This window comes from Piliocolobus tephrosceles, chromosome Y (assembly GCF_002776525.5).
Source record: "Piliocolobus tephrosceles isolate RC106 chromosome Y, ASM277652v3, whole genome shotgun sequence".
In the NCBI taxonomy this organism is placed as follows: domain Eukaryota; kingdom Metazoa; phylum Chordata; class Mammalia; order Primates; family Cercopithecidae; genus Piliocolobus; species Piliocolobus tephrosceles.
The window spans coordinates 8172670-8193963 of NC_045456.1; the positions used below are offsets into that span (position 1 = coordinate 8172670).

General features: G+C 38.5%; 2 protein-coding genes across 3 annotated transcripts in view; both read left to right on the forward strand.

Moving 5' to 3' along the window:
• The window catches only part of PIR (pirin), a 113142-nt gene extending 94319 nt beyond the window's left edge, over positions 1-18823 (forward strand). For both annotated transcript variants that reach the window (XM_023198948.1, XM_023198947.2), the window contains exons 8-10: positions 5912-5994; positions 13397-13463; positions 18506-18823. In XM_023198948.1, coding sequence (XP_023054716.1) covers positions 5912-5994; positions 13397-13463; positions 18506-18618 — 263 coding nt within the window. In that variant the 3' untranslated portion in view covers positions 18619-18823. The remainder of the gene's footprint in view (positions 1-5911; positions 5995-13396; positions 13464-18505) is intronic.
• A 385-nt stretch (positions 18824-19208) lies between these two features.
• VEGFD (vascular endothelial growth factor D) overlaps positions 19209-21294 on the forward strand; it is a 39830-nt gene continuing 37744 nt past the window's right edge. Inside the window, exon 1 of the mRNA XM_023198946.1 lies at positions 19209-19772. Coding sequence (XP_023054714.1) covers positions 19683-19772 — 90 coding nt within the window. The 5' untranslated portion in view covers positions 19209-19682. The remainder of the gene's footprint in view (positions 19773-21294) is intronic.

The following is a 21294-nucleotide window of genomic DNA, read 5'->3' on the forward strand; positions in this document are numbered from 1 at the left end:
GAAATGAACTGGCTTACAAAGGCAGTAAAATGTTTTGAATTTATTTAAATAACTAATGATTCATGCTTAGTTTGTGCTAACCTTTTGAGCACAAACCTCTGTGCTCTGGTTTTGGGTGATATTAAGCAGTTTGAAACGGGCTCTGGATCTTGCAGTAAAGGCAGGGAGACACCAATGTGCACCAGCAGCCCTCATAATTGACCTCCATTTATCCAACTAACTGGATTGCCCAGTGCTCTTCATTCTATGGTGAATACTTTGAGGAAGGTGCTTGAACACCCAGGGTGATCAGCTCCTCCCTGGTCTGCCTGCCCATAGCTGCTCCCATTAGCTGGGTTGTAGTGGACTTAAAGGCACCTGTGTTTGTTCTCAGTCCATGTATGCTAATTGCACCAATAATTGACATTATGTAATTTAATTAAACACTTGTAAATTATTGAAATAAATGTGAAAAGAGAGTTGGTATTTCCATAACAACTAAGGCAGATGCTTTGTAAAAGTGAATTGCTAAAGGAAGTGCCTTTGACACAGAAAGACAAACATCACATGTTCTCAGTTCTTTGTGGGATCTAAAGATCAAAATGCTATGAACTCATGGACATGGAGAGTAGAAAGAAGGTTACCATGAGCTCATGAGACTGGGAATGGTAGTTGGGGGCTGGGCGGGGGAAGGTGGGGATGGTTAATGGGTACAAAAAAATACAAATAATGAATACAATCTACTATTTTACAGCACAACAGGGTGACTATAGTCAATAATAACTTAATTGCAAATTTTAAAATAACTGAAAGAGTGTAATTGGATTGTTTTTAACACAAAGTATAAATGCTTGAGGGGATGGATACTTCCTGTGCTCCATGATGTGATTATTCTGCATTGCATGCCTGAATCAAAACATCTCATATACCCCGTAAATATATCCACCTACTATGTACCCACAAAAATTAAAAATTTAACAATAAGAAAATGCCTTTGAATTTGTGAAAGATTTGGGGAAACTCTAATAATCTAATGCGTGGTGCATTGTGGGTATGCTTTAAAAAGAAAATGCTTCAATTAAGTCAGTAAACCCACCTTAACTATATTTCTTTTTTTTTTTTTTTTTTTTTTTTTCCGTTCAAGCACTCCTCCCACCTGTCTCCTGAGTAGCTGGGATGACAGGTGTGCACCACCACGCCTGAAAATGTTTCATATAGACAGGGTCTCCCTATGTTCCCCAGGCTGGTCTTTAACTCCTGCGTTCAAGCAGTCCTCCTGCGTTGGCCTTCCAAATTGCTACAGGGGTATTTCTAAAAATCTACAAACAAATGCACATTTATGCTTTAATTTAAAATAAAATGTTTGAGGTAGTTTGACTGTCTTTTTCAATTAACAATCTCATTTGCATCAGATAAGAAGGCTTCAACTACACATGTAAAATTGATGATATCAAACCTATGATAGAAGTACTGGAGTGTATAGAACAGAGAATAAATAGGACAGCAATTCTTATAAATAGAAAAAAGGAAAAGAAAAATTGGCATTTGCAGAAAAGTTGTACAGCAATTAATCACGCACTGAAGATGCAGGACTAACTTTAAAATAGGTTTTGAAGTATTTCACCCTTTTATGACTGTTTAGGCAAAAAAAATTGTAATTAAATTGTTTTCAGTTAATTTTTTCCTTAACTGTGCTATTAGATTTACCATTCTTGGCAGTGATTCCCAATGGAAACTATTTGTTATCTGATTTGGCTCTGTTTATAATTGAAAGTAGTCAGAAACAATAAGATACATTTTTTGGGACTTATTTTAGGTTCAGGAGATAACCAGATGGATGAATAACATAAAAATGATCTGGAAATAAAGATAGAATCAGTCTTTGCTTTCTGTGACCCTGTTTTAAACATTTCATGTAATGATACAGAAACTAAAAGTACACTTGCAGTTATTATTAACCTGGAACCCTGACTCCAGTGTCTATAAGAGAGGTTTACCTTGGCTAGGCGCAGTGGCTCATGCCTGTAATCCCAGCACTTTGGGAGACCGAGGTGGGAGGATTGATTGAACCCAGGAGCTTGAGACCAGCCTGGGCAACATGATGAGACCCTGCCTCTACCAAAAAAATTTTTTTAACGAGCTGGTATGGGTAATGCATGCCTGTGGTCCCAGCTGCTTTAGAGGTTGAGGTGGGAGGGTAACTTAAGCCCCGGAGTTTGAGGCTGCAGTAGGCTGTGATTACACCACTGCACTTCAGACTTGGCAACAGAGTAAGACTCTGTCTCAAAAGAAAATAAATAAAAATAAAGATTTACAGCCGGGTGCTGTGGCTCACGCCTGTAATCCCAGCACTTTGGGAGGCCGAGGCGGGCAGATCATGGGGTCAGGAGATTGAGACCATCCTGGCTAACACAGTGAAACCCCATCGCTACTAAAAATACAAAAAGTTAGCCGGGTGGTGGCGGGCGCCTGTAGTCCCAGCTGCTCAGGAGGCTGAGGCAGAATAATCGCGGGAGGCAGAGGTTGCAGTGAGCTGAGATTGCGCCACTGCACTCCAGTCTGGGCGACAGAGCGGGACTCCATCTCAAAAATAAATAAATATTTACCTTAGAGTGGAGCATTTCAAATGACCTCTTTTGTACCAACACTGAGATTGCAAAGAGAACGGGCAGAAATTGCATCCCACGTACAATTAGAGTTAGAGCCCTTTGGACAAGCTGAACTCTGTTGCTGAATTAAGATGTCCTCACAGACCAATGAACACCATAGTCAAGCAAACTCCCCTGATACGGGGTGCAGAGAAATACCAATTCAGCATTATTTTTGAGCACTCTTTTGCCAGCTCACTCCATTAAAACATAGCGAAGGGGTTTATAAACTGTTGTGGTATATGTATCACGAAACATCCTACATGACAAAATTAGGGGCCAGGAGTGGACCACGTGGGTAACGGGTGTTATATATGAATTAGTTGAAGATAAAGACGTGGTTCATTGCTCCCAGGGGATCTCAGTAAAGCACACTTAATAGAATGCTCCTCTGTATCACAGTTAAAAATATTACTCAACTCTAAATGAGATTTTTTTTTTAACTCCCAGACCTCTCTTTTATTGCCAAATCCCTGCATAAGTGGAAAATCAGTGGAGTTCTATCATTTGTTTCCTTGACATTTGTTGACCTAATTCTTTTTTTTTTTTTTATACTTTTTTTTGAGGCGGAGTCTCGCTCTGTCGCCCGGACTGGAGTGCAGTGGCCGGATCTCAGCTCACTGCAAGCTCTGCCTCCCGGGTTTATGCCATTCTCCTGCCTCAGCCTCCGGAGTAGCTGGGACTACAGGCGCCCGCCACCTCGCCCGGCTAGTTTTTGTATTTTTAGTAGAGACGGGGTTTCACCGTGTTAGCCAGGATGGTCTCGATCTCCTGACCTCGTGATCCGCCCGTCTCGGCCTCCCAAAGTGCTGGGATTACAGGCTTGAGCCACCGCGCCCGGCTGACCTAAATCTTTGATGGAGGAGAAACCTTTAGTATTATGCTGGGCCTGGCTCTTGCTAGCTTGCAGGAGCTGATTGTGTGCCTTCCCTGGCCTCACATTAGTAGGTTGAAATTGGCCACAGTGGAAGTATTTACACCACAGATATTGGCACACACTTACAAATCAGGTTAGTTCTCCCTGTTACTCCTGAAAGCCAACTGATAAACATTATCCAGCACACCACTTCCTCTGGGACAGAAGTTGTTAATCTTTTTACTGCCATGGACCTTTTTGACATCTGCCAAGCCCCCTGCCTCCTTAAATAATGTTTTTAAAATCAGTGCAGTTATGAAAATGTTAAAAGAACAGGTTTAGGATACAGCTATATGCGTGCTTCTTTAATGACATTTGACATGACATGATCTAGTAGCAGTCCTGCTCTAAATTTTAAAGTAATAATTAACATGAACTATATTTTGAGATATCTACAAAACCATAAAGTGATATGAAAATATCTATGATTTCTGCTGCAGACAAAGTCGTCAGCCCAGCTTATACTACTACTGTGGCTTGTTGGCTACCTTCATGATTGGAGGAAAAGATACGTTTCAATTTAGGTGTTAGTGAAAGTAAACATGTAATTTATCTCCTATCCAAGTCCACCCATGCCCTGAATTGTATCCATGGACTCCTTGGGAGGACATTGACTCCACGTTAAGAACTCCTGCTCTGTTAGAATCCTATTTCATATTTGCAAGCATCAGAATGAACTCTGCTGCCTCATATTGGTTATTTCCAAAGTGGAGATGGGAAGGACTTCTCTAGAAAATATAGTTGTTTGGACTCCAACCGATATGTCCAAAATTCACAAATTATGTTTCTGTTTACATAATAATTGCTAAGCTATTGTTTTCATTTAAATAAGCATTTCTTTATTGATCATTCAGCTCCAACTTGTCACATGAATGCCCTTATTTACATCCCAAAAGGGCATGCAGGGGTATCTCCCAAGACATTTTATGGGCTGCTCACTCAATTTGAAATATTCTTTCTCTTGCCCATTAACATATCGGGGTTTTTCCCGACTGAAAGACCTAGTCCAAATCTCACCCCGTCTCTACAGCCTTCTGTGGTGCACTTTGGCCTCTCCAATCTGCAGCCTCCTCTTGCAGAACTACTCTTGCAATCTTCAAGTCGCTACATTCTTCTGCTCCTAGTGAGAATCATGTTAGACTTTTCTCTCTCCCACTGTGGCCAAATCCTTTAGATTTCTTTTTCAACTCCACCTGTCAAATTCATCCCTATCTTTCTGTTGCCACTTTCTCAATTCAGACTGTAATTCATCTTCACTTAGACTGTTACAGCAAACTCCTAACAGGTCATCCTAACTTTAGTCTTGTCCCCTCCAATTCACTCCACATTCTGCCATCAGAGTCATTTCTCCAAGAAACAGGTCTGGTAATTACACACACACACACACACACACACATACACCTCAAGGGCTGTCAATTTTATATGGATAAACATGGGTTTAAAGGCTTTCCCTGATGTGGAGATAGCTTACATTTCCATCGTTCTTCCCAAAAGACTGTTCCAGGAATGGTAGAATTTTCACCACAATATTTTCTCTTGTCTAGAATGCCCTTTTCCCCAGATTTGCCTCTTATGGTTTAATCCTACAGAGCTCTGTTCAAGTCTTACCTCCTCCACGACAAATATCTGTGGTCCCTAGACCTGCACAAGCCCCCATCACCCCTGTTCTCGTATTGAACTTTGCTTACGAATTTATCGTTGCCTTTAAGAGACGCTTTCATTTGTATTATTTTATTTGTAAACCTCAATATAGAAGAGATGGAAATTTATCTGTCCTGAATATTCCCACAACATTTAGAACAGGGTCTTATTCAGAGTTCGATAGCTGTTATTCAATAGCTATCCAACTAACTTATTTTTCAGTTGAATTATTCTCTGATTATTTTGTGTGTATAGATTTAGTTTGCTCCAATGGGATTTTGAATTATTTCTATGAAAGGAATCTACTTTGCATGTCTCTGTATTGTTCCATAGTACTAGGCCATTGTAGGTACTCAATTAATACTTGTGGAAATGAATTAATTATGGCATTTGATACTTTTTCTAACTATTCTTAATTCTTATAAAGTTTATAATTTACCTAAGTAAACATGAGCACATAATGCCAAGGACTTTGCTTATCCATTAAAGCGTAAATGGAAACACAACCCAGGATTCATCTCCTTGTCCTTTTTCAAAATTGAAAACAAACTAGTTTCAGGCTTTAATAATAGCAAATATAATTAACCAAGAGATTTAAGGAAATTACCAAGTCTCTTATTTCACAAATTAAAATAAATATTGTGGTGCTGTATAGTTAACCAGATAAGTAACCATATAACAAATGTACTATAATGGGTATTAAATTAGTGGGTCATTGGTTTTGTAGGGCCCGATGATGCACAAAAAAAAATAGAACCTCATCACACAGCAGTGCTTGGAGAAGGTGACAGTGTCCAGGTGGAGAACAAGGTAAATATGTTCTTTTCCTTTTACTTTCTTAACATGTACTTTCTACTGGTTTCCAAGAAAATGCCTAAATGTTGTGGATAACTGAAAGTTTTTCTCTCTTCCTTGGAGAAGAAATTATATCAGAAGTTTATCATGTCTTTTCATTAATTTCTGCTATTTCTATGGGTTTATTTTAAAGTTTTATCTGTATTGATTCTTTATCTTCAGAAATCATATAAAGTCCCTATTGTTTACCCCTAGAAATTTGAATCTAGAAACAACACATCTTTGTCGTCTCTTAATTTTCTTTATTTATGCCATTGATTTATTTTGTTTTTAGCAGAAGTGAACATAGATCAGCCCTATAGAAGTAGAAATATAGATCTACATGCATACTCACATAGAGCCCTTTGAAAATAATCCCAACTTGGGCCGGGCGTGGTGGCTCACGCCTGTAATCCCAGCACTTTGGGAGGCTGAGGCGTGCGGATCACGAGGTCAGGAGATCGAGACCATCCTGGCTAACACAGTGAAACCCCGTCTCTACTAAAAATAAAAAAAATTAGGCGGGTGTGGTGGCGGGCGCCTGTAGTCCCAGCTACTTGGGAGGCTGAGGCAGGAGAATGGCATGAACCCGGGAGACGGAGGTTGCAGTGAGCCAAGATTGTGCCACTGCGTGCCAGCCTGGGCGGCAGAGCGAGACTCCGTCTCAAAAAAAAAAAAAAGAATCCCCACTTTGAACTGAGAGGAAGATATTATGCATTTCATAGTCTTTTTGTGATGAATCCCTGCTCTTTAAATACAGTTTCTGATATTTTGGGAGTCTTCGGAGGTTTTTATTCCCAAGTTTCCAGATTTCTTTCTCATGTCTATTTCATGCCCTTGAGTAATTCAGTCACCATGTTGTGAGTCTGTTTAGTCAATCTGACTGCTTTATGTCATTCTTATAAAGAGGATTGAGGAGAAAATTGTGCGAAAGCTCCTGAAAAAAAACAAACTTTGAAAACTATTTCAGTGTGCAGATGACTAGTGCCGAGGCAGTCTGACTGACTTCTGGCCCTCTGACCCTGCCTGTTGTTATAGAGCACAGTGGATTTGAGGAGTTATTAGATCTTAGCCCACTTTTCTGGCAGCAATCTACTGCTGTTTTAATCATCTGCAGCACCACCGTGAACTGCGAGGTCAACGGAAGAAAAACCTCATGAGCCCTAGAAAAACGCATATGTCAGGGTCAGTGCCCTTTAATATTAGACTGAGCCGTATAAAACTGCCACTTTTGATCAACAAAAATGTCTATTTTATATCTTTCAATCCAATATAGGAAAGAGGCATGAAAGCTACACATAGGCCAGAACCTACTGATATCAGTCGTTTGTAACATGATCTGGTTTAACTTGGCAACCTCAGTTCTTCCTATAATACACGGAGAGCACATTGCAGATGAGTTGGAAGCTAAAACAGAACACCAGAAAGAAGTGATGAAGTGAGTCAGAAGAACAGGTGCAGCCAACATAGAAAAGAGTCAGCTGAAACCATCAATTCACTGGCAAGCAGCACTCCTGGCGCCAGTGGCATCATTCTGCTATGTGCAATTCTGTAATTGTTGCTGTGTATAAGCATAGCCTGAGCCATCAAAACCTTAGAAAGATTTCTATGAAAAAAATTGATATGAAAAAATCGGCACTTAAAGGCGGCATGTGTCACTTATATCCACACAATCGTAGAAAGTCCCCTTTAGATTACAGCAGAAAAGAGATTCTGAAAATTTGAATCTCGGCTTTACTACTTATTAGCTGTTGTGACTTTGGACACGTTTGTAAAGCACTCTGAGCTTCAGTTGCTTTGTCTGCAAAATTAAAATAATACTACCAACTGCAAGTGATTGTTAGAAAGAATATTTGAAATTATATACGTTACAAATCTACTGCAGATTGAGCATGGGGGTCAGTAAATTATGTCCAATAGGCCAAATCCAAGCCTTTTTCATAAAGTTATATTGGACCACAGCCACACCCATTCATTTCCATATTGTCTATAGATTCTTTTATCCAATAATAGTGGAATTGAGTAGTTGCAACAAAGCCTAAAACTCTCTGGCCCTTTGCAGAAAACATTTGGTTTACTATGTTGTAAATGCTCAATAATGGTAACTGGAAAGTTTATAAATCCAAATATCTAATTTGATAGTCATACCATACACATGTTACCTAATAAGGATTTATACAGTCTACTTGAAGGCTTAGGGAACATAACAGTTTCTACAGGTAGAAAAAGGCTCCAAGATACCCTGACTCACTCAAGCTCCAAGCCAGTGTTATCCTCACTTGGACCTAGCATTAGCCTGAGGATTTGATAAAGAAGGAAGATGTGACTGTGCCAATCCCATTTCCACTAAATTGTGGTCAAGAATGAGAAGCTGATTTTTTGCCTGGCTTTTTTCTGGCTCTGTTCTTCCTGCACTTTTACTACTCTTCCTTTCTGTGTTCTCCACCATCACACCCATTTGACTACTGGTTGACCAGTAGTATGGGCAGTATCTCCTATAGTGGCCAATCTCCAGGACAGAAGAGGAGGACAAGGAAGGGATGATGCAAAAGACCATAGCTTCTTTCTGCTCCAGGTTTCCTTGTTCCATCTTAGAACTTTTTCAGAGTTCTTAGAGACTGGAATCAACTCCAGACTACTCTGGACATTTAATCCTGGGCTAGTACCAGTCATCCCAGAATAGCTTCTGTTTCAAAGGCTAAGGCTTCCTGTGCTGCTTTGACCTACTGATGGTACTCTGGACTTTCTCTTAAGATGATGGTTGCCCTGATGGCTCCACGATCAGGAGTACAAGAGTTTGATATGAAAGGCTCCATCTCACCCTTAGGCTTATGTTTATAGTGGTATCCTACTGAGAAGGTCTTAAGCCTCATGGATTAGCAAGCTCACCCGTAGTGGACCAAGGAAGATAATCAATACCTCATTGGCTGTCATCAAAGCCATACTTCAGAGTAACAGTGCTTTTTAACTGGCACTATTCATGGAAAATTTATTAATATAATAAAGATTAACATTTGACTATATATAGCATTTGATTAAAATAAACATTGAAAGACAGAAATAAAACAAAACATCCTATTAAAACTAGAGACAACTTTTTTGCTTGTTTATGTGTAAAAGTTCATGATGAAATAAACCACTAAGTTTTTAAGCTGATAACAGTTAATTGTTTGAACTTTTCATTGGCCCAAGAAGTATAAACAATGAAGTCTGGTAGGAGCAAATGCATGCCATAAGTCACGCTAAAGCACAGTTTCTTTCTGGTAATTTTTTTTCAGGTAATATATCACTATAATCAATGTTACTGATGCAAAAACATGCCCTTCGATCAGCAGTCCCCAACCTTTTTGGCGTCAGGGACTAGTTTCATGGAAGATGATTTTTCCTCAGACAGGATTGGCTGGGAATGGTTTGGGGATGCTTCAAGTGCATTACATGTATTGTGCACTTTATTTCTATTATTATTACATTGTAATATATAATGAAGTAATTCTATAACTCACCATAAGGTAGAATCAGTAGAAGCCCTGAATTTGTTTTCTTGCAACTAGATGGTCCCATCCGGGGGTGATGGGAGACAGTGACAGATCATTAGGCATTAGATTCTCATAAGGAGTTTGCAACCTAGGTCCCTCACACGTGCAGTTCACAATAGGGTTTGTGCTCCTATGAGCATCCAGCACCACTGCTGATCTGACAGGAGGCAGAGCTTAGGTGGTAATTCAAGCAATGGGGAGTGGCTGTAAATACAGATGAAGTTTCACTACCTCACCTGCCACTCATCTGTTGTGCAGCCCAGTTCCTAACAGACCACCAGTTGGTACTGGTCCATGGCCTGGGGGTTGGGGACCCCTGCCTTAGATTCATACTCAGAGTTCTACTGCCATCTTGAGCTTTATATTTATAGTTGATGAAACAAACTGAGTAGATACTCATAGTTTAGAAGTTATCAGCACATTAAGTGAACCGTTAAACTTTCATCTGGGCTTTGATCATTTATTGTTGGTATCAGTGGAACTTGACACATATCTTTTTTTTGAAACGGAGTCTAGCTCTGCGGCCCAGGCTGGAGTGCAGTGGAGCGATCTCGGCTCACTGCAAGCTCCGCCTCCTGGGTTCACACCATTCTCCTGCCTCGGCCTCCCGAGTAGCTGGGACTACAGGCGCCCGCCACCTCGCCCGGCTAATTTTTTTGTATTTTCAGTAGAGACGGGGTTTCACTGTGTTAGTCAGGATGGTCTTGATCTCCTGACCTTGTGATCCACCCGCCTCGGCCTCCCAAAGTGCTGGGATTACAGGCGTGAGCCACTGCGCCCGGCCGGAACGCGAGACATATCTTGACAAAAATACTTATGGAATAACAAGAGCAATTCAAAAAAGTAAATTATTAAGTAAACCCAGAAGAGCCTAACTCTGTACCAGAAACTCTGAGAAGGTGCATCAAAGCAAAAGACATGGTCTGGGCACCAAAAGATGGTGAATGTTAGTTGGGGTGAAGTAGTAAGTGGACCTCTGCTACTTTTGTATGGGTTTTTAAAATCAAATCCCATAAAGGCATTAATTTAGAGCCATGCAAGGACTTGGGTTTTAAATAGGTCTTGAATTCTCTTGGCTTTTGCATGATTTTCATCATTTGACACCATAGACAAGGTCATCATAGACAAGGACTTTTCAAGATAATGGCAACTGAGACTTTCAGCCACATCATCACTGTATTTTCTGGAATATCTGGAAAGATTATTAGATTTCACCAAAGAAGGCGAGTTCAGGAAAGAAAATGTCATCTAGGTTCATGTTTGCATATTTTGATAGCTAGTTGGGTTATGGATAAGTAAAGTGATGGTACATAATAAATATAGGCCTTGAAATGGTTAAACAGAGACTTTTTTAAATGTAAAGAAGTGATCAAAACATCATAACTGAGTGGATGTATTAAATGATCCCAGCCCTGGGATTGTGGGGGGTAAATCAAGACTTTTGAAGAAACCATTCTACCCTACAGTCCCATTTATTTTTTAAGTTGAAGGCAGGAAAGGGAAACAAATTTCAGTCATGTGAAATACGGTAGTTTTTATTAAATACATGGAAGATTAAGGAATTAATTATTAGTTTTTATTGAATTCAGTAATAAATATTCTGGAACTAGTAACATCATAATAATTTCTAATTAAAGAGCTTTGCATTAGTAGAAGTATGATATAGTATAATATTGACTTACATATTTAGAAATATGCTATATTATTAGAATTGGGGTGAAGTTTCAAAAATTTTGAAGGCTTCATTTTAAAGTACATAGTCATTTTGGCTTTGTTTATTGTTTTATTCTAAATAAGATAAACCTAAAAGAAGCCTGAAAAGAAATATATAATGTTCATTTATCTATTAGTGAGTAACTACGCTAAAATTTAGTGGCTTAAAATAACAATCATTTATTATTTCTCCATGTGGTGGGGAGTTCTTCTGCCAGTTTCTCTGGGGTCACTCATGTGCTGGCAGGCTGGGAGCTGGGCACTGCTGAGGCTGTTGTTTAGAGGTGCCTCAGTTCTGCTCTAGGCAGCCCCTCCATTTGCCTAGCTTGGGATTCCTCGCGACAGGGCAGTCACAAGACAGCTTCCCAGAAAGGGAGCATTTGCATATGGGAGGAGCTATGGAAATGAAGATAGAAAAGCAGAAGCTGGGGTATCAGAAAAGTCACCAACCAGTTAATCTGGAATGCCAAGCATATCCAGGCACTAAAATGAGGCCACAAAAGAAGTCTAGTGGAGAAGTCTGTAGTTCTGCAGCCTAGTGTCTAGGGATGGGGCTACAGCCGCTCTTAGCAGGATTAGCAGTCAGGAAGAAGAGCTAGAGGTGGCATGCAGGAGAATGAGGACAAGGTAAGGTCGAGCAGCACCTCTGACTCTGCCTGTTACAACTAACCGCCACGTTGTCTCAATTAAGTTACCAGGGCACAAAACACCACATATAAGTATATCTAAGTATATATGTAATTCACTTCTGACAGAAACTACAGTTCTCCTTAATTTCAAATCAAACAGCCATTTCTAATAAATAAAATTACTGAAAAGTGTATATATATATATATATGATATATGTATGATTTTAATAAAGATAGGACTCTTACAATTATAACCTGTGAATTACTTAACATACTTAGTTTTATATAATGAAATGCTCTAATGATTGTTAAACCAGAAATGCATTTGATTATAAAACAATTCCCCAAACACAAACTTTAGGAAATATTTATTTTATGTTTCTTTTTAACTTTTAAAATTAGCAATTTTTTGTAGCAATTTAAAAAAATACGAAAAGCATAAAGAAGAAAATAAAATTTGCTTTAATTCCCATTATTCAGAAATAATAAGTGCTAACATTTTGGTATTTTTAAACCATAGTATATACATGCCATTTTGTGATATTTACAAAACTTACAATACATTATGAATATTTTATTACACACTTAAATATTTGTTGAGAAAATGAATTTTAATGGCCACATGATAGTTTTTCTTATAAACATGTAATTATTTAACCAACCCCTCGGTTTTGGAGAAATGTTTTCAATTTCTGCTGTGATAAATAGTGCTACAATAGTGAAATTCCCTTACACTGTATTGCTAAAACTGTCATTACTGAATTGGAGGACATTAACAATATTGGGGATTTTGAGTCATATTGTCAAATTGCTCTCTGGAAGGATTACTGCACCAATTGAAAATCTCCCAAACGATATACGAAGGTGTATTTTTCCCTGTATCCATACTAGCACTGGATATTATGGTTAATATTTTTTCCAGTTTCAGGAAAAAAATCGAATCCTTAATTCTAAGCAAAATCTTTTAGAGACTTTAACGTAATAGGACCCTTTTGGAGGGAAATTTGCGTGAGCAGATATCCCTTGGATGCTCTGTTTTTATAAGGTTCCATTTAGTGCAATATTTCTGGGGCATATTTTACATTAATAGTAATAATTTTCAAAAGTAATAACATCTTATTTTGGATTTGCATAACGAATCTTCCCTTTTAAAAATTATATGGCTACTGAGAAATCATAAATCCCATGATAAGCCAGTTTAATCACATGGTTTGTCATGAAGATATTTCCAGTTGAAGAAATCTTAATTTAAATTCTCCTTCTTAAATTTGAGAATGTTAATATTTTGGTGGCCCGGACTTATTCTTGAGTTCTACTTGCTACTAAACAACTTAAGAAATAAACACTTCCATATTGAGTGTTGCACAGAAAATATTTTTGAAAATTATATTCAGAATCAGGAACATCGCCCATTTGGCTAGCACGTCAATTTCAAATTATTCACAATTTGACCTTCGAAAATGCCTGTTTATTGTTTGATGTTTTCTTTGTTAACTTTAGGATCCCAAGAGAAACCACTTTGTCTTAATTGCTGGGGAGCCGTTAAGAGAACCAGTTGTTCAACATGGTAAGACCAAAATGACAATGATTTTCTTTTTCTTTGAAAACACTGTACATGGATAGTATTGTTGGGAAGAATAGCTGGATTTTTTTTTGTCCTGTCTCTCCATCTACAAATCTGAGGATTGTTTAATTTTTCTGTCATCAGAGGGAAATATATACATGATGTTTATTCATCTGTTTTTTTTTTTTAAAGAAACATTTCTTAAATACCTATTATGTGTAGGATATTGAGTTTGGAACTGTAGGAAGAACAAAAATAGTATTTTTGTATTATGTCATAAGGAATTTTAACTTGAAAAAAAGATTCTACAGTCTATTGGGAACTTTAACATCCTTTTTATCTTTATCAAAAATAAAGGTGATTTCAATACTGTCCTGTAATCTATTGCATTTTTAGTAAAAAAAAAAAAAAAAAAAAAAAAAAAAAAGGAACTCGTAGGAATAGTATTTTTAAGAAAATAGTTATTTTTTGTTTATTTAAAAACATGAATAGAGGTAACTGATATAGCGGAAGTAGTACTGTACTTAGAGGCAGAAAATCCTGGCTTAAGTACCCATAACGGTTACTTCAACTCTTTGGGTGTTGACTTCTTAATATCATTGTTGTTTGATTAAATGAAGGAACATCTAAAAGCAATTAAAACACATTTTATTATTTAGATAAATGCTTACAAAACATATATTCACTTCACCAATTATTAAATTCAACATGCATTAAAATCCCATTGCATTTCCCTGCCTTGCATGAATTCCCAGTTACCCACAATGATTGCAGATAACCGCCAGCCGCTCATAAATTTAAAGAACACGGATTACTTTAAAAATATTCTTTTTTGTTCTACTAACTACTTCAGGGGGAACATTAAATTGTACCCTGCCTCGGCCTGTAGCATTTGACAACCATTTTGTATGCATCTGATTTCCATTCCAAAGGTTTGTGGTTCTTATTTCCTTTTCTCTCAGCTGAATAGCACTGCAATATTATAGTTTGTTTTTCTGGAAAAAGCCTTCAGACAAAGTGAGTAGGGTCATAATCTTTATTCCTAGTAACTAACATTTAGGTGGGAAAAAGATGTGTGAGATGGAAGTCTTATTTTAGGCAATCTCCTCAGTACCAATAATGAAAAGCAAGAGTCTAACTGAATTAGGTGACAGATCAAAGGAGTGGGACTGCTCAAAGCCACCCTACACTGGGGTCATGTGGATCCTCTCCCAGTGGCTTGGAATACAGGGACACTAGGTATACCGGCACATACAAACCCACAGTAATCATACAAAATAAATATGTCCCTTGAAAGCTCAGTTACTGAGAAGCAAAGCGTTTTGTTTTGTTTTTTAACTTTTAAAAACTCAGACATTTAAATTTTTCTTTTACTTATGTGTGTTTAAAGGCAGCCACAGCCATCTTTGGACTGGGAACTTGTACAAATCTCATGAGTTAGCTAAGACCCTTTCTCCTCTTATCAAGGTGTGTCCTTAATTATTCGTCCACAGATTAAGCACAGGAAGTCATAGAATGTTAGGATAGAAAATACCCTTAGCCATGATGTAGTCATGCCTCTTTTATAGATGAAGAAAATAAAATCCAGATATTTTATTTATTTACTTAACAGATACTTTCATAGAATTTACTATTTCCTAGACATTGGTTAAAGCACTTTGCTAATGTTAATCCATTTAACCTTCAGAACAACCCTATGAGGTTGGTACTCTCATGCCCATTTTACAGATGAAGAAGCAGAAGGTCAAAGGTTCATTGGCTTACTCAAGGTCACACAGCTGGATTCACACTCAGGGTGTCTGTTTTCCAAACACCCTGCCCTTCTGCCTCTTACCATGCTGGTCATCTGTTGCTCTGCCCTGTAGCTTCTCTAATGGAAAGTGATTGTTAGCAGTGGAGCCGGGACTTGAACCCTAGTCTCCTGACCCCATGTCTTATGTTCTCTCCACTATACCAAAGTTCTACATAACAAGAGGTTAGACGCACGATTTTATATAAGAGAGGGGCTTCAGAGGCTTAATTAGAGAAGTGATGAAAGCTATAATTTGAAAGAGAATTATAGATAACTATCAAATAATTTTCTTGTTCACAACCCTTGTACTTGATCAATTTAAAAACATGCTTTCTGGATTCAGTTTTCTCCTTGAAGATTTGAGGAGATAAGCTTCATCAGTTAGCTTTAGGGGATTCCAAGCTTCCAACGCTTCCCTGTATAGCAGAGCCTTGTTTCCCTAAAGTGTGGTCGATGGACCAGCAGTATCAGCATCACTTGGGAGATAGTTAGAAATGCAGAATCTCAGGCCTCCAGACCTCCTGAATCAGAATCTGCATTTTAATAAGATTCCCACCTGATTCATGTGCACATTATAAATTGAGAAACATGGCAGACTACCCCAGAAAGTGTCAAAATGGAAGCCTAGAAGCACACCATTCTTACAGAAAATAGTTGGGGATGGGAGTACTGCTCCACAAGTCCCAACCATAGCAAAATTATGAGGCACAAGAATTTGGTCCTTGACTCAGTACCTGCTCCCATCTTCCAAGTTGCATTTCCCTTTCCCCTGCGTGTCCTTTAAAAAGTTGTCTTCCCCAGGGTACCCTCTTGGGTTTATTGTTTATTCTGCATATGATAACTCTCTTATTCTTTCCTACCTAATATAGTCCAAACCTCCATTTCCAGATGAAATTTCTTTCATGAGCTCCAGATCCATAGTTTCAACAATGTACCAAAAACCTCTGCTTGATAAACCACTTTATTGCCTCTAGTACCTCTATGTTAAAATATCCAGAACCGGGCCGGGCGCGGTGACTCACGCCTGTAATCCCAGCACTTTGGAAGGTCGAGGCTGGTGGATCACTTGAGGTCAGGAGTTTGAGACCAGCCTGGCCAACATGGTGAAACCCCATCTCTACTAAAAATACAAACATTTAGCCAGGCATGGTAGTGCATGCCTATAATCCCAGCTACTGAGGAGGCTGAAGCATGAGAATTACTTGAACCTGGGAGGCGGAGGTTGCAGTGAACCAAGATCGCACCCCTGCACTCCAGCCTGGGCGACAGAGCAAGACTCAGTCTCAAAGAAAAAAAAAGAAAGAAAGAAAAAAAGAAAAAAGAAAAGAAAAACAAAAAATATCCAGAACCAAACACCTTGCTCCATCCAAAGCCTCCTGTGTCCTGTATCTCAAATACCCTTAACAATTCCACCATTGACTCAGCCTCCCAAGTTAGACACCTGATGCCAAAGTTTTCTTTAAAAATTATAAATCATTATATTACTCCCTACTTAACCTTACAGTGATTCATAATCACCTGCAAAAGTAGGTCCAAACTTCTTCCTGTAGATTGCATCCAAAGTCCAAAAGGGTCTGGGTTCTTCCTATATTTCAGATCGCCATTTTTCCCCCTTTGATCCTTCCCTCCACCGCTGTACCCCTATCCCTCCAGTATTCCTCCAGCACGCTAATCCTGAACATGCCTTTCCTCCTTGTGTGACTGCTCAAACATCACTCCCTCTGTGAATCCTTTCCTGGATTTCTCCTCCTCCCCCTTTCTGTGCTGATTTTATAGTTTTTACACTTTTATCCTTCCATATTTCACACAGTTTTGTAATGATTTCTTTTCATATCTGTGTGATAGATTTGAGTCCTTAAGGAGAGGGAGTCTGCCATTTATTTGTCTTTCATCTTTATGTCTCTAGCTTCTTGCACAACGTCTGTCATTTAATGGGCATTCAATAAATACTTAAGAGATAGGTAATTGAATGAATGAATTTAGATGCCTGGGTTTTTTTCTTCCTACTTGTATTCTATTCCCCACATCGTCTCCAAAGATTTCAGCATCATCAAGACATATTATCCTGTGTCTTCCTTCTCAAGATTTAAATTATAGTGATCACCAAATCCATGTTGATATGATAACAGTGGTTAAGAAGTTTGAATGTGTTATTTTCTCTAAGCAATACGGTTATGTATTAATCAGAATCTCCCAGAGAAAGCCCCTTAGAGCAGGCAGTTCCATAAAAGGAATGTCAGGAACTTCTGCAGACTGGATGAGGACATATACTGAGTGAACAAGTCTGTCAACTGTTCTAAAGACACTGTCAATGCCATATAAAAGCTGGCCTTGTTCATCTAGCAGATCATGGGAGTGAGACAGTCCAGTGCCTCTCCACCCATACAATATATGAAGAAAAGGGGAGAAACACACGTTACCTCCTGGTAGGTTAGGGGAGGACTTCTGGTACATTTTTAGCAAAATCTGAGTTCAGACCCAGCAATTAGACAAAAGGGTCAGCAAACTATGGTCCATGGGCTACATCTGCCCACTGCATGTTTTTGTAAATGAAGTTTTATTGGGACGCAGCCATACCTATTCACTTTTGCATTATCTCTGGCTGCTTTTGCACTTTGATGAAAGAATTGAGTAGTTGAGACAGACACTGTTTGACCCACAAAATCTAAAATACATACTATCTAGCCCTTCTAGCAAACATTTGCCAACCCTAGAAAACTTTTTAAAAATGATGCTGTTTGACTAGAAATTTTTATAATCTTCTGTTTATTGTCAATAGGTGCTGCCAATTTTCAAAAAATGACTTAGAATCCTCAAATAAGTATACAGCCTTATATGCTGCTTAGACACCAAAGCTATGATAAGATTTGTCAGTTCGTTGTATCACATGGGTTCAATTCTTGACATCAGCTAATGTTATAAAAATAACTACAAAAATGGTTATAATAGAACCAAATCTAAGACTCTTTTTAATATAAAAGATCACCATTGCTGGTGAGAAACCTATACTGAATGGGTGAGATGCCATTGCATTTATCTGAAGTTTTATCTTTATAATCAATAATCATACACAAACCTAGTCAAAAAACTCATTTTATAGTCCTTGGGGATTGGACACTGTGAAATAAACTTTTACTCTTCAGATGTGCTTGGATTTTGTTTTAAATTAAGAACCACAGAAACACATACCATTTCTAGTGGTAGAGGAAAATATTGCCACCCAGAACTTTCTGAATGTCTCTTTCTGCCCTAGGTCCATTTGTGATGAACACCAATGAAGAGATTTCTCAAGCCATTCTTGATTTCAGAAACGCGAAAAATGGGTTTGAAAGGGCCAAAACCTGGAAATCAAAGATTGGGAACTAGTGGAAAGCAGGAGGGCAGGTCTCGATGTGTCCTAGAATTTTGCCATTTATGAGACTGAGCCATTGAAGGCATTCCATTTCTAAAGCTTATTTAGCCGGTGCTTCTAAAGAATTCCACACTAAAGTGATAACATGGGTTTTGTAACAAGAAATGTAGTATATTTCCTGGCACATGCAAATAAACCTAATCATTGCTTCTTTAAAAATCAGTGTTTTTCATTTGAAATACCTAAGTTACTAAGCTTCTGTTTAAAAAGTCATTTTGTGTATGTTTGCCTTTTTTTGCATGTATGGATGGATGTTTTTATTATTTTTGTCCATGTGCAGGTTTTCAAAATCATATTTGATTGCTTTCTGTGTGTCATTGGCAGCAGATGCATGAGCATCTGAGGTCCCTTCTTAAGCAATCCTACTGAGATACAAAGGTCAAAGCTATGTGCTGGGGTTTCATGTTACAGGTTATCTGCTTTAAAATAACGGCAGCCCTGAACATTTGAGTCAGTTCTTAAAACTGCCCTGCTATTGGTAGGGACGCAACAGGATTACAGCCAAGACTTCTCTGCATTTTCTGCCAAAATCTGTGTCAGATTTAAGACACATGCTTCTGCAAGCTTCCATGAAGGTTGTGCAAAAAAGTTTCAATCCAGAGTTGGGTTCCAGTTTTCTGTAGCTGTAAGCATTGGTGACCACACCACCTCCTTACAAAGCAACTGGAACCTGCGGCATACGGTGGAGAGATTTTTTTAATTTGCTGGACATGAAATAAATTTACAGTGCTTTCTAATTTCAGGTAGAAGACATGTCCACCTTCTGATTATTTTTGGAGCATGAGAACATTTTAATTTTTTTCATCTCTCTCTCCCCACCCCTAAGATTGTGTGAAAAAAAGCGTACCTTGCCTAATTGAAATAATTTCGTTGGATTTTGATCAGAACTGATTATTTGGTTTTCTATGTGAAGTTTTGAGGTTTCAAATTTTCCTTCTGGAGAATGCCTTTTGAAACAATTTTCTCTAGCTGCCTGATGTCAACTGCTTAGTAATCAGTGGATATTGAAATATTCAAAATGTACAGAGAGTGGGTAGTGGTGAATCTTTTCATGATGTTGTACGTCCAGCTGGTGCAGGGCTCCAGTAACGAACATGGACCAGTGAAGGTAGGTGAGCTCAATTTTTAATATGATGAAGTTCTTTTTATTGGCTCATACAGAGGACTTTCTTTGCCCTCACTATTTTTGAAACAATATAAAAATGCAGAACCATGCTAGTAGTGGACTGGACAGGACATATCCTGCATTTGTTAGTGACTGTTTTGTTCCTTACTCGTATTAAACTTCTGGCCGTGAGTATTTGAAAATGCTGGGGTGGGGTCAGTTGTCAGTTGTTTTTTGAAGTTATGGTAGAACATGAGCAGTCCGGAATCTTTTCGGATGGAGAAGTTTCTCCTCAGTTGCATATGCAGATGGCACAGTGGTTTTTTAATGAAACATTGATTTGTTTTTATGACTGATAACTTTGTGGGCCATTTATTTTCAGGTCTTTGTGAGCAGCAGAGGTTAGTTTATTTGTTTGGTAAATTGAAAATTGCAGTGCTTTCTATGGACATTTTCTATCTGCTTTTGCAAATCACCAATTGCCGCCATTCAGAAAAATGTGTTCTCAGAGAGTGTTTGGTTTTTTTGCTTCTTGAAAGGTGTAAAGTTCAACACTAATCAAATCTTTGGTTCTATGAGCAAGCATCAAATAGAGCTTAACGAATGGAGAGTAATGCAAAAAATTAACCAGAACGTTACTGACTGCTGGAACAATATTTAGCCCAATTTTATGCATTTCATAGATTGTATATATTTTAAGCTTCTATTTTGAAAATGATTCGGATGTAATTGTTTGGACTGAAGTGGTGCGAAATCATTATTGATTTAGGAACTTCTGGCCTTGAAAAGACAATTAAATGTGAGTTTGAGTTTTTGTAGCTGTTGTTTAGGACATGCATTTTCAACAGCGGTGATATCGCCCCCAGCAGGGGAAATTGGTTCGTGGAGGGCTGAAAAAGTTTTACTCTTTTGATACATCACACACAGACGTACATAGAGTACATATGGTATGTATGTTAAAATACGGTATGCATTCAAATGTCGTAGGGGAAAAATGTCTTAAAAGGCTCCTGGCTGGTGTTGGTGGCCTGGCGAAGGTGGGGTTGAGATTAAAAAATGTTGAACGCTGAGCTGGAGGTGAGTAGGAAGTCACCTTGTTTGGTAGCCAGCACTTTTCTAACTTTTCAAATTCCAAATGTACACGGGAGAACTCGCAGTGTTCAGCTCCATCGTACTGCCACCAGCCTTCATACTGGATCTCAAGGCCAGACTGCAGGTCAATGGGAGTGTGAATGTAAGCATAGGTAACAGGAGAAAACAGTCTGACTTGTGTGAAGCAAGTAAGACTTTTTGGATTGTCCGGCTTTGTCGTAAGTTCATAAAACGGAAATCCTTTAGATGCGCTGTGCTCCTCGAGTTTTAAAATATTTCCATTTCCCTTGTAAAACATTTCTTTATCTGATGGTATAGCAAAGGAGACTCTGAATTGTTGGACGTAAGTCATATTCTTTAGGTTGCTGAGTTCTTTTAAAGAGCGCAAGCACCAAGAATGCCTCAGGTGTCCTGGGCACTGTGAAGTTTTATT